The following is a 13,476-nucleotide window of genomic DNA, read 5'->3' as shown; positions in this document are numbered from 1 at the left end:
GGTCAGGCAGGAAGTCTGAACTCACTGAGCACCATTGGGACTGTACCCCAGGCTCCAAGGGTGGCTGAGGATATCAGCTGAAGGGAAGGTTCTAGGGGAGATGGAGACATGACAGTCCTCCATATTCTGCTTCCGGTGGAGCCATGGACACAAACCAAAATTCAATCATGATCTCCTAGGAACCTTGACCCAAGTGTTTGTTATGAGTTCTTAGGAAAAGTTTAGGAAACCTAAATTTGTTTACAAGTACCATGAATGTGAGATTACTCAGGGTCTAAGTTTAGAAACGTTGACAAATACCGTCGAAAGTACTGACTCAGAAAAATCCACATTTAGAATTTGAGGTAAGATGAGATTTCACGTTTCAAATTCTGGTCACTGGTTCAGATTGTGATTATGAAACTGCTCACGTTGGCCTTACAGAGCCCTATAAGCAACCCTGACCCTGCAGCTCCACATACTGACCCATCCTGGGCCTGTTCCCCACAGAATGGGTCTGCTCCTTCCCTTGGCGCTCTGCGCCCTGGCCGCGTGCTACAGGGCTGCATCTCTACCCCAGCAGGCCCACAACCCCTCGCCTCTCCTCTCCCGCGGCTGCAATGACTCAGATGTGCTGAAATTCTCGGACTTCGCCCTGCAGGACATCAACAAGGACCGGAGAAAAGGCTTTGTGCTGAGTCTCAACCGAGTGAATGATGTCTACCAACACAAACAGGCAAGTGACAGTCCCCTCTTGGGCAGGTGTTTGCACAAGCTGTGGAAGCCAGGGGTTGGGAGTCCAGAGACACTTGTTGGCAGGTGCTCTCCAAATTGGAAACCCTGCCAAGACCGCACTGCTTTGCTCTGTCAGGGTGTGCTACATGCTCTTATTGTTATTAGGAACAAGTGCTAGTAGTATCCTACTCTGACACTTGTCGAGTGTTCCACAGTTTGTAAGGAATCTTCACAAACATGATAGCTTTTGGCTGTGCCGTAAAACAGAGCCTTTTTCAGCCAGTCTTTAGGGGTTTCTGCTTCATGTGGGATGTGATGCATTTCTCTACTCCTTCCCACAGAGTGGTCATGGTTCAGTGTTCTATCTCACTCTGGATGTGTTAGAGACTGACTGCCATGTGCTCAGCAAGAAGGCATGGAAGGACTGTGGTGAGAGGACGCTGCATGAATCAGTAAGTGCTTTTTTCCAGGGGTTCCAGGGGAGAAACTAGATGTACTCTGTCTACAGGGTACAGATTGTTCAATGTGCGCCATCTTTAAATGTCTCTCTTTATAGTCTCTTGGGCATGGTACCCATGTGGTTATTTTAATGTTATAGACAGAACAAAGTTTCACATGTCAGATGGGTTTCCAGAAGTATCATTGTGGTCATGGAGACCAGAACTGCAAAGTTACTCAAAAACTGTGTGATGAGTCCAGTTTTCCACCTCCCAGATTCTTCTGCAGGCTTATATCAGTGTTTAAATTGTGAGAAAGGAATTGAAGGTGAAGAACTCTGTATGTACGTTTAAAGTAGACTGTATAAGCAAGGGAAGGAAGTGCTTTTTGTTTTTACTGTTTTGTTTTAATGAGGCTGGAGGGAACAAGTTACAGTATGAGAGATTTTAAGTGTGTCATGGAAAGAGAAATACTTTCCTTGAAACATAGAACCTTAAGGGCCTCAGAAATTATCCTTTAAAGATAACCATAGAAGATGATTAAAACTAATATCATCAGTTTTCATTTGATTCTTAGTTATTTGGGGAATATTTCCCTTGACTGATATGAAACTTTATAAGTCTAGTACAGTGATATGTGTTTAGAAGTAAACTATTTGACCAAGACATCTTTCTCTAATCATTTAACCAGACTCATCAAACTGCACCTACCTGATTTTGAAAAGCAAATAGTCTATTTACCGTGTTGTGAATTATATTTGTAAAGGTGACACTAGCTTCTATAACACATACACTGAAAAGGGTATACTGAGTCCAAGATAGAAGTTTATTTCTCACTCATGTAAAATTTAAAATAGAAATTCCTGATCAAGAGGGGGCTTTCCTCCAGGAGTCACTTGGAGACCCAGGTTCCTTCCATGTTGTGGCTCTAGACTCTGCCACCTTCAACTCATGGCGTCTATGGTCACCATACTCATCTGCATCAAGCTATGGAAAGATAAAAAGCATAGAGGACAGGTCGCACGTGGGAGATCTTCGTGGGCCAGACCTGGAAATAATTACAATCACTTCTGCTCACCTTCCTGTAGTTAGAACTCAGTTATTCACATCACATCTACCTGGGAAGGAGGCTGGAAAATGTAGTCCAGCTGTGTCCCAGGAAAAGGTTAGACTGTTTGATGATCAGCTGCTAGTTTCTCATATCCACAGTAACCAAAATTGACCTTAAGTTTTTTATTATTTAAAAATAAAATGTCCAATTTTATTTTGGGGGATATTTTAAAAAGTCAGAGTTTGTTCCACCATGTCATAAAATGTGTTTGTTGGTTCCAGGTTTATGGTCAATGCAAAGCAATATATTACACTAACTTGGTAGAAAGAATTCTCTATACAGCTGCTTATAACTGTACTCTTCGCCCAGGTAAGAGAGCACTCTGATTTTGTTAATTTTAATTAAAAAAATGGGAAAAAAGCATTAAACAGGGCTATGCCCAGAGTGTATAAGATTCTCCCATCCTCACTTCCTATTCATACCACAGCCATGTTCTTGACATATCCAATACTTGCACTGCTCCTCTTCCCACAATTAATCTTCCTAAATCACCTGCAATAGCTCGCCATTGTGTACTGCATCAAATCCTAAATATTTAGTCTGACTTAAATGGCATAATCTCTATGACTGGTTGCCAGGCTCCCTTTCTAGCTATTTCTGCCATTATTTCTCTGACTACACCATATCTGCACTCCATTCAACTGGATGCCTCACTATTTTCTGAGGACACATCACACTTTCCACTCTCTGCATCTTGCTCCTGCCTCTCCCTCTGCTGAGGATGCCCTCCCTTGATAACCTCTGCCCTTGGAACTCACATCCATTCTTTAAGGACCATTGCAAATGCTGCTTCTTCCGCCATGTCCTCTATTCCAGAAAGGAATGGTGTTCTCCTGTTCTCATTCCTATAAAACTTCAGCTTAACCACTCATGGGGCACAGACATGCACTGCCTTGATTTGGGGTCTTGTGTCTTATATCATGTAGAACATATTATCCCTTCTTCCTCACTGCTACACCCCTCCTCCAGTTCCTATCATGTGTAAGAAGTCCATAATAATGTTGAATAAATGAATAAATGCACATGTGTTCATTCTGGGTCCTTCTTTGGAAAGCTAGCATCCATGGCATGGGAAAATAGGATATAGCTACTCGTCAAACTATTATGTGCCTGTGACTCCCCTGGTGGATCTTGTTCAAATGCAGATTCTGATTCTATAGTTCTGGGGCAAGGCCTGAGATTCTGCAGTTCTAACAAGCTCCAGGTGATAACAATGCTGCTGGTTCCTTTGAAGGACAAGGCAACAGAGCAAATATTTTATTAGCCATAGCTTAAGCTTCCTGGTTGTAAAGATAAGACTCACCTAAAATAAATTAGAGAACAACAAAAAATAAATCAGATCAAGACTTAAATGGAAATCATAGGGCCCAGAGGTATGGGAGGTCAGGAAGCGACACGTAGGGATGGTGCCAGGAGTGACAAGTCGTGGATGTAACTCCTCCGTAATACACCCAAATAAACACACACTTGATCAGACCAATACATTTGCTCTACAAAAACAACTTCTAGACAAGTTCCCAAGCCTGGCTTTCACATTAGTTTTGCCACCCCCGGCTCCTCCCAATCAAATTCTGGCTGTACCTGTTACCCCACAAAATTGGGGTAACAAATTCTGTTGCACAGTGCACATAAAAAAAAAGCTGATTATTATGGCATCAACTTTTGGGAAAAGAAATCAGCTTTATTGCTAGATCCATCTACAAGCAGACAGGGTCATATGATCTCAGATCTGTCTCCTTCATCCAGGGCTTGGGGTAAAATTTATGGGATGAAGGGCAGGGCGGTCTGAAGTGTGGAGATAGATGATTGGGGGTAAGGAGAAGTGAGGTAATTGATGATCTGTGCAAGCATAATCAAGCTTCATGGCTCTTCATAGGACACATGTTCACAAAATGGCGGCATTACCATGATCTAAGGGTGGAGTTTTTAGATCCTCAATGTCAAAAAGGTCACTTATTGAGCATTTGCATAGGCCCAGTTGATGGGTTCGTGGTCTCAACCAGTCTGAAATGGACAAGGGGGGACTCAGCTCCTGAAACACAACTCTTAATTACTCTGTTGATAAGATGGAGTCAGTTGAACTGGTCCTAGAGGGCCCGTGGTTACATACCGTTAGTGTGATTATTCTATCCAGACACACAGCAATTTGCCCAATTTTTGTTTTCTGGCTCACTTGCATTTTCTAACCAAAGAGGATGTGCTTCCACCTTTCATATGTCATTCAACAAGCGTTTACTCATTCATTCATTCAGCAAGCATTTACTAAGCACTTACCATGCGTTAGACATTGTCAGGTATGGGGCACTAAAAGGTGAATAAGACATGACAATAATGAAATCCCGACCTGTTAAGATACTCCATCTGCTTTACAGAGGCAATGATGATGGAAGATATTGAGCTAAATGGAAAAAAAAATTTATGGAAATATACTATTACGTGTTTTTGAACAAAATTCCTAGGGCCAATAAATTTGTATGAGGTGAAAAAAATCTTGCTTTGATTTTGTTTTACTTATGAAAGTAATACATGCTCATTGCAGAAAGTAACTTTCTCTCCAGAAAATACCTTTTCCGCTCCATCCACTCCATACTCAATCGAAACTGAGTATTTATCTTTTTTTTTTTTAATCTGCCTCTGTTTTGGTCATATGATTTATAGGATTGAAAATCAATAAGGGGTTTATTTTTGAACTGCTCTCTTTGGCATCAACAGTTTCTCGAAGAGCGATTTCCAATATGTGCCCCGACTGCCCAGGCCCTGTTGACTTGTCATATTCCAGTGTTTTGGAAGCTGCCCTTGAGTCTCTTGCAGAATACAACAACAAGAGCACCTCGAAGCAGTATTCTCTTGTCAGAGTCATCAAGGCTTCTAGCCAGGTGAGGCTGAAATGCCCAGTTACACCAACAATGTCTCTCATAACTGCTGCTATTGATTCCTTAGCTGAGAAGAGAATATCAGGGCACTGCTTTTGGTTACAGCCCAAGAGCCTTTTCTTCATTCTATACTGTGGTAGACCTGATGCACATTCAATCATGTTTCAGTTTCTGAGTTGTTCCATGGAATTTCCACCAAAGTTGTGTGACTCCATTTTACTTCATTGGCCTTAAGGCAAGAAGGGAAATGGATTCATAGACTCCTTGGAGAATTCTACTTAGGGTCACTATTCAGTGCTACCTTTTCATATCTGATTGACCACAGACTACTTAGTAAGTCAAACTTATACTCCATGCTAAAGCCTTAAGTAAATGTTGTGTTTTTTGGGTTAAAGGAAGTGGAAGCTTATTTGTATTTAGATGATGTTGATATCTGTTATATAGAGAAAAACTAATCTAAAAAACAATTCTACGTAACGAAAAAAACTAACCAAGAGAAGGAGTTTAGGACCCATTCAAGTCCTTAAGAAGGGAAGAAAGGTATGGTGATTATGTTTTCTAAATAACAAAATCCTAATACATGGTTTGATCATGGTGGGGATTACAGGGACAACAGAAGAACCGTGTTGACAATGACTCTGGACATGTAGGGTTTCTGTTGCCCCCACATAAGTAGGTTGATTTTTATTTCTCAACTCTTGTCTCATCCCAGTGGGTGTTTGGCCCTGCCTACTTTGTGCAATATTTAATCACAGAGTCACCATGTACCAAATCCCAGGCTGAGTCTGCTGCCAGCAAATGCCCACTTCAGCTCCCTGACTCTGATGTAAGTACTCCTGAATGTCTTCCTTTGTCCAACAAATGTGTCATAGATCATCTACTAATATTTGTTGATCATCAACTACATAACAGGTAGTTCCTGTAAAGCTTCCTCAAGAAGCTTGAAGTGTGGTTGGCCATGAGTCAGGCCCATGGACAACCTCCACAGTATTTTCTAAAGACCAAAATACGTGGTATTGCAGTAACCAATAATACAAGATTTGAGAGGAGGAAATTAAGCTAATCTGTGTTGGTCAGGGAAGAGAAGGTAGATCTTAACCTGGACCTTGAAGGAAGGTTAGGGGAAGGAGAGAGGAGGGCAATCTAGGATGCAGAAAGAGTGTAAATTGAGGCAGGAATGCACTGGGTATTTTGCTAGGAATCCAGTGCATGACACACCCAGTGAAGAGGACTCTGCATGAAAAGATCAAGATGCTTCAGTGCCACTGTCTTAAGAAGTTGTTTTTGATACCATGTGACCTTATGACTGAAAGGTGGGAGGGGGAAAACTTAGCAGAGACTGACACTTCAAAGGTTGGTCTGAATGGAGTGTTCAGCATGGTGTGCAATGTGAGACTGCACCAGCTAAGAGGGGTGAGTGAAACAACATTTTCAAGTTCAGGACTTAATCTGTTGCTCAGGTGCTGGAAAGAGAAGAGATGGATTAGTAGTAGGGTATGTAACACTTAACTTTTATTTAACTCTAAATCAATTTTGAGCCTAAATCAATTTTAGTCAACAGTGTGATGCAACTGTAAAATGTGGTCATGGAGGGCAATGAAAATATAGAGAGACTTTACGTAGTGCCCTGCTTTGATCTGAACAGATGCAGTACAGCATGTGGTTCCATTCCATAGGACCCCTTTAAGGAGGACAAAATCAAATGGACACCCATTCATGGGCATGTAGCCAAGATGGTGAGGGGACCTCAACCATCTAGAACATTCCTCCAGGGAGTGTAAATTGGCACAAGCTTTTGGCAGGCAATTGGGCAATAATCACAAAAAGCCTTACAAAACTGGTTTGTTGCGTATTCTGAACTCATTCTAGGAATCATCAAAAAACAGCCTCTGAACCTGCTCTGTGGAATCTTCCTTCTCCACTTCTTAATAACTTCTTGGTCAGGTCTCATAGTTTCCTGGTCACTTTCAGCTATAAGACCAATCTGATTTAGGCAATTAAGATTCACATTTAGGTATTAAAAAGTTCGGTCAAGTCTAAATCTAAAGAACTATCTCACATACAATTCACAAATACCCTCACTTTAGCTTAGGGTTGATTTATGACTCAGATCCCACTGTGGGAAAGAGATCAAGGTCTCTTTATTCCTTCTTTCTCCCCTTCCTGCTCTCTAACTAAAATCTCTCTTGCTTCAACTTTGGCTCCTCCAGGTTCATGTGGAGAGAGGAGATTAAAAGAAAGGGTCAAAGTCTTTTTTATATAACTACTCCTGCCGACACTAGCATCTCATTGACACCTTCTATATGGCAGTCCCCAGTACCGGCTCTCTAATGGGGTATAGGTGTGGGTCCTTCAGGAAGTCCTTCCTTGGCCTCTTGGGCCTCCCCACCACCAACCAGTTCCTGCCCCACAGGCTCTTATATGCACCTTGGAATGGCAGGCTGCCCCTTGGACCCAAAACACTTGTCCCATGGAACACTTATACATCTTTCTATCCCAAGAGTGAGAACAGTCTGCCCCAATTCTGCTCTCTTCATCCTGCCGTCGTGGGCTGCTCCAGCCAGTTACTCACCTTCAGAATTCTTTAAGAGAGAAACAGACAATGCATTAGTCTCCATTGATACATGTGCTCCCAAACTCCAGAGGACACATGTCAAACTCACCCATAAACTGTCTCACTGGGCTGGGTTCTGGTGTCAGTACGGGGTGGGCCTGTTGGTTTCAGCAGAGCACAAGACTCATCCGGGAGGGAGTGGCCAGGCTCTGTTTTTTGCCTGCATCCTGAATTTCTACAGGGGAATCTCTTAGAGCACCTCACCTGGACTTGGTGTTGGGGTAAAGCAGGGAAAAGCTATAGCACCGTTCAGCAAGGATTCCATGTTTCAATGAACTTTCCCACTAGAAGCGGTTTCTAATCTTTTTACACCATCTGGGAGATGGCTGCAGGACCTGTTTGGCCATGGGAGCTCTTCTAAATACAGAGTACTTATCACCTGTTTTCCTGAGATTTGGAGTTTTAGAAAAAATTCTAAGACAACAGGAAAAGTCCTATTTAACATTCTGTTACACTTGAAAATGTATATATTCTCTGATCTAACAAGTCCATGCTTGGGAATTTATTCTGTGGAAACAAGCAAGGATGCATCAGAAGCTTGTTCATTGTAGAATCATTTATAATTATAAAAACAACCTAATGTTGAAAAAAAGAATTGTTTAAAGTACAGTACATTCATACAGTGGAATGTTAGCACTTAAAAATAAGATCATAGAACAATATTTAAAGACATGGAAATATTTTCACAATGTATTAAATGAAAAAAAGATTTAAAAGCCAATCTGAAAATATAATCCCATTTTTGTAAAAGAAAAAACACAAATACCTAGAAAAAAGACTTAAAGAATATCAATAAAAATGTTAAGGGTAACTATCATTGAGTGGTACGGTTATGGATGGTTTTTTCTTTTCTGTGTACATCTCTATATTTTCTACAATGAACATTTATTATTTTTAAATAAAGAAGAATTGAAACACCTGGAAATGGTTTTAACTGGAGAAAAGAAAATTCAGGCAGGATAAAAAAACTGTCTTCAAATATGTAAAAGGCCACTATGGAAAAAAATCAATCAATTTTTCTGATGGCACCACATGTAGAATCAGGAACAAGAGGTAGGTGTTATAAAATGATGGATTTCAGTGCAATACCATCAAAGCATTTTCTAGACATCAGAGTTCTCCCAAGATGGAATGGGTTTTCCAGCACCAGAAGTATTTGAGCCTGGTCTAGATAATGACTTGGTGGGGGGGGGTGTCTAGAGAAGACAACTACCTTGACCACCTGAAACATTGAAGGATCCAAAAAAAACATTGGTAAATTGTGAGTCAACAGAATTGGAAAGCAATTTGTTTTCCTATTATAATCATGAAGAATCTCCATAATCATGTGACATTTTGTGTTTTTTGTTTTTTTTACTTTTTATTTACTCCAGCCTGTTGGTCATTGTGAAGGCTCTCTGAGCAGAAACATAAAAAAGTTTGTCTCAGTGTCCTGCAAAATCTTTGAACCACAGGTATTTTTCAATCTCTTTTGGTGGGTTTTCTGTACAGGAAAAAAAAATATGGTTTATCGTTTAGCTGCTCCTGCTGCACTCTCCCTCTTTTCTCTCCAAGTCTTATATTCTCCATTATGCAGGCTGCTCCAAGTCCAGGTCCACTGGGTGGCTGACTAAAGACCAGAGCATGGCCATGCAAAATAAAACAAAAGCCCATTTAGAACAACTCTCTAGATGCTAAATTCAGTGTCCCAAAGAAACCTTACCCTGAACCCTAGGTAGAAGGTTTTCCATGGAAATATTTAGTCACTTTCCAGAAGTATTGATATAAGAGGCAGCCTGGTATAGTTGAGAGGGTGGCTGAAACAGGCCACCTGCATTCAAGTCCTGCTCTGCCACCTGCTGCCACCAGCGGGGGCAGGGAGACAGCTCACTGAGGACTTTGAACAAGCCATTTAACCTCTCTGGACCATTGTTCAGCTCTGAATTTGTGAGACTTGTAGTCAAGCCTCTACAGGTCTTGGTTCCCCCGGCCCTTATCTGTTTTGCTTTGTAACCCGTTAGCCAGAGGCCCATCTCTCTAGTTGGCCTCCGTTTGAAACATTCCATAAGAAAGGCACAGAACAGCTTAGCCTGCTACCAGGCATGGCAGGGATTTCCCTGGGGAACATTCACTTATTTGAAAGCATTCTTATTTCAGGATCCCACCCCCAAAGGTGAAAACTCTGCTGCCAACCAGAGATCTGTAAACCTCCCCGAGGTGGAAGAGCCCCAGAAGAAAAACATGGCTCCCACCAACTCACCCTCCAAAGCTGTGTCTAAAGGATCTGTCCAATACCTCCCTGAGTTGGATGATGAGAAGCCCAAAGAGTCCCAGGAAGCGGGTCCCGCTTTCCCTGTGCAGCTGGATCTAACCACAAATCCCCAGGGAGAAACCCTGGATCTCTCCTTCCTCATCGCGTGGCCTGTGGAAAAGAAGCTGGTTGTCCTGCCTTTCCCCAAAAAAGAACAATGCTCTGCTGAGTGCCCAGGACCAGCCCAGGTGGACAACCCTTTGGTTGTCCCACCATGAGAACTACGTAGAGGATTCCATGGGGATGCAGTGCCCTGCAGGAGATGAGAAATGGTGGGGAAGGGAGAGAGAGAGACATAGAGTTCAAATGTAGAGAGTAGCTAATAAAACATGTCTTCCTGACTCCTCTTGGTCTCATCATGTCATCTGGAAGTGGAAATAATGAGATTAAACTGTCACTTGTACACTAGACTTTATCCCTTCTAAACTATCCAAGGCCTCATGCCAAGGATAGATGCTTCTCATATCTTCCTCCCTCCCTTTCTAATGGTTCCTTACTTTTAGCGAAGTGTCTCTGATATAGGGCCTGCTATACTTAGGAATCCCTTCCTCTTTCTGGGCAAGACCAGACTGTGATTCTTTTGATCAAAATGAGATAAAAATTGAAGGATTCCAGGAGACTGGGATTCATCACAGAGTTTCACTCTCCCTTTATTCCATAAAGATTTCAACACCAAGTATTGTTCAGATATTGTCTTCACAGCCTTCAACCTGAAGGGGAAATATTTTTTTCTTACCTGTCTGAACAGCCTCCGAACTCCAGAACTTAAAAACTCACTTAGCAATGGGGGTAGATGGAAGACACATTTGCCTGTGGCCTGTGGTTGTGCCTGGGGAGAACCAGACATTGTTCCAAGTTGGGGAACTTTCTTGCTCTTTTAAGTAGTTTTGGTGAGAGCAGAAATTAAGGGCCTGTATAACACTCATTCCCACTTTCTTCACTTAAAAAAAATATATAGATACACACACACATAATATATATAACATTATATACACATGTGTAATATATACATATACACACACACACATATCTTTTGAAATTTGACCAGTGTTATGGGCTAAATTGTGTTCCTGCAAAATTCATATGTTGAAGTCCTAACCCTCAGTACCTCAGAATATGACTATATTTGGAGATAGGTCTTTCTAAGAGGTAATTAAGTTAAAATGAAGTCATTGGGGTGGGCCCTAATCCAATATGACTGGTGTCCTTATAAGAAGAGGCCATTAGGACACAGATGAGCACAGATGAAAGACCATGTGGGGACATAGAAAGAAGGTGGCCATCTATAAGCCAAGGAGAAAGGCCTCAGAAGAAACCAACCCTGTCGACACTTTGATTTCAAACTTATAGCCTTCACAACTGTGAGAAAATTAATTTCTGTTGTTTAAGTCATCCAGTTTGTGGTACTTTGTTATGCAGCCCTAGGAAACTAATACGCCAGGGAATCTGCAGATGTAACTATTGTCCTCCATTCTGGCAGCTGTTCCTTAGAAGAGGCGTATAGGCCTTGGCATAATTTGCTTAAGAGCAGTAGACAATATTCACACGCTATTACTCTTATCTGATTCCTACAAGGAGGAAAAATGATTAAGTAGGGACATCATGTGGGGTCTTAGACCCTGTTTCAATCAGGGTCTGGCAAGAAACACAGTTTTACTCAGTTCAACTGAAAAGACTATAGTGAATGCAATGAAGCCTTGTGGGCCAAATTAAGGGAGCAACAAGGGATACTGAGGCACCTGGAGACTAGCAACAGCGGGAAGCCTTTACCACTCTAGGCCTGAGAAGGCGGCAGGAGGAGTGGCCTGACCAAGCCCAGGATGAGCTGAAGCTGTGCAGGAGGGGCCATCTGGTAGGAGCTACTCTGGTGGCGGGACGCGGCCACTGCCAGAACTTGGTGCTGGAGCAAAGAATAAACACCCTGACCTCTCCCTCCCTCCCTCTGATCTCCTCCTCCCATTCGGTCTCTGAACCCAACAGTAAACTAGCCGGCAGGGGAGCCTGGATTATTCAAGCCACATGAGTCAGCCTCCTGAGACAGACCCAGGCAGAGAAAGGCGAAGAATGGACTTAGTGGTGAACAGAGGAAAACCATTACCATCGCACGTAGGGGATTTCCTCTGAGGTGTTCCGTAACACCCTCCTATACTGAAAAAAGGGTGAGGAAGGACCCTAGATGTTGTGTCCCTCTTTGGGTCCCTTGTTGGATGGATGAGAGCACCATCAACTGAGATACAGGATACAGGATGAAAAGTAGGTTTGACTGGAGAGTTGTTGAGTTGATTAAATCAAAGGAAGCATCTCCGTTCACATTCACTTCTCCTCTTTCAAGCTTCTGGCAATGCTGACTCTTGCTCTTTCTTCAGACTTTCTCAAGTAGACTTGGGCCTATATCTTCCAGGTCCTTCTCCTACCCTTCTGACAACTTCCTCTAAGGCATTCGGGTTCCTCTTTGGTTCATCTCTCAGATGCTGTTTCTCTAGCTTTTGATTCTTAATCTTCTTTTCTTACTCTGCAAACTCCATGCAGGCAAGCTAATCCAATAGTCTTGCCAATAGTCTCAAAATGCTGCAACATTAATCACTTGAGGCCCTTGTAATCAAATAATCAGTGCTTTGCAAATTGCAAGCGTTAATCTTCTATGCTGAAACTTCAAGAGTTGGGCATTTTGATTTATGTGGTGTATTAGAGTTCTCTTTAATGAATCTTCAAAAATAACTTCTTCAACAATAAGAAAATGAATGACCCATTTTAAAAATGGGCAACAGATTTGAATAGACACCTCAGCAAAAAAAAAAGTTATATAATGGCAAATAAGCATATGAAAAGATGTGCCACATCATATGCCGTTAGAGAATTGAAAACTAAAACAATGAGATACCACTATACAGCTATTAGAATGGCCAAAATCCAGAACACTGACAACACCCAAGGCTGGTGAGAATGTGGAGCAACAGGAACTCTCATTCGTTGCTGTTGGGAATGCAAAATGGTACAGACACTTGGAAAATTTCTTACAAAACTAAACATACTCTTATCATATGATCCAGCAATCATGCTCCTTAGTATTACCCAAATGAATTGAAAACTTATGTCCACATAAAAAGTTGTACATGGTTGTTTATAGCAGCTGTACTCAAAATTGCCAAAACTTGGAAGCAACCAAGATGTCTTTCAGTAGTTGAGTAGACAAACTGTGGTAGATACAGACAATGGAATATTATTTAGTGCTAAAAAGAAATGAGCTATCACGCCAGAAAAAGACATGGAGGAACCTTAAATGCATGTCACTAAGTGAAAGAAGCCAATCTGAAAAGGCTGCATAGTCTATGATTCCAACAACCTGACATTCTGGAAAAGGCAAAACTATAGAAACAATAAAAGGATCAGTGGGTGCCAGCGGTTGGGGAGAGGGAGAGATGAATAGGCAGAGCACA

At 41.9% G+C, this 13,476-nt stretch overlaps 1 protein-coding gene across 4 annotated transcripts; it reads left to right on the top strand.

Annotated features, from left to right (window-relative positions):
* The first annotated feature begins 490 nt into the window (after nt 1-490).
* On the top strand, nt 491-10,257 carry FETUB (fetuin B). Of its 4 annotated transcripts, none has more exons than XM_087439435.1 (7): nt 491-715; nt 1,056-1,166; nt 2,484-2,571; nt 4,975-5,138; nt 5,848-5,961; nt 9,123-9,203; nt 9,925-10,257. In XM_087439435.1, exons 1-7 carry the CDS (start codon nt 491-493, stop codon nt 10,255-10,257), a joined length of 1,116 nt encoding a protein of 371 aa, XP_087295561.1. The 4 variants fall into 4 exon arrangements, with proteins under 4 accessions (XP_087295561.1, XP_087295560.1, XP_087295562.1 ...); XM_087439434.1 differs by having other exon boundaries at nt 9,886-10,257; XM_087439436.1 differs by lacking the exon at nt 1,056-1,166 and having other exon boundaries at nt 9,886-10,257.
* The last annotated feature ends 3,219 nt before the right edge of the window (nt 10,258-13,476 follow it).

This window comes from Ceratotherium simum, chromosome 15 (genome assembly GCF_057802395.1).
Source record: "Ceratotherium simum simum isolate JZ-2026a chromosome 15, ASM5780239v1, whole genome shotgun sequence".
NCBI classification, from domain to species: domain Eukaryota; kingdom Metazoa; phylum Chordata; class Mammalia; order Perissodactyla; family Rhinocerotidae; genus Ceratotherium; species Ceratotherium simum.
This window is presented reverse-complemented; position numbering and strand designations above follow the sequence as displayed.

Bases quoted from the DNA above. Each gene is read 5' to 3' on its own strand.
- FETUB (XM_087439434.1), top strand. From the start codon at position 491: ATGGGTCTGCTCCTTCCCTTGGCGCTCTGCGCCCTGGCCGCGTGCTAC. The intron at 716-1,055 runs GCAAGTGACAGT...TCCTTCCCACAG, and splicing joins ATGTCTACCAACACAAACAG to AGTGGTCATGGTTCAGTGTT. The intron at 5,962-9,122 runs GTAAGTACTCCT...TATTTACTCCAG, and splicing joins TTCAGCTCCCTGACTCTGAT to CCTGTTGGTCATTGTGAAGG.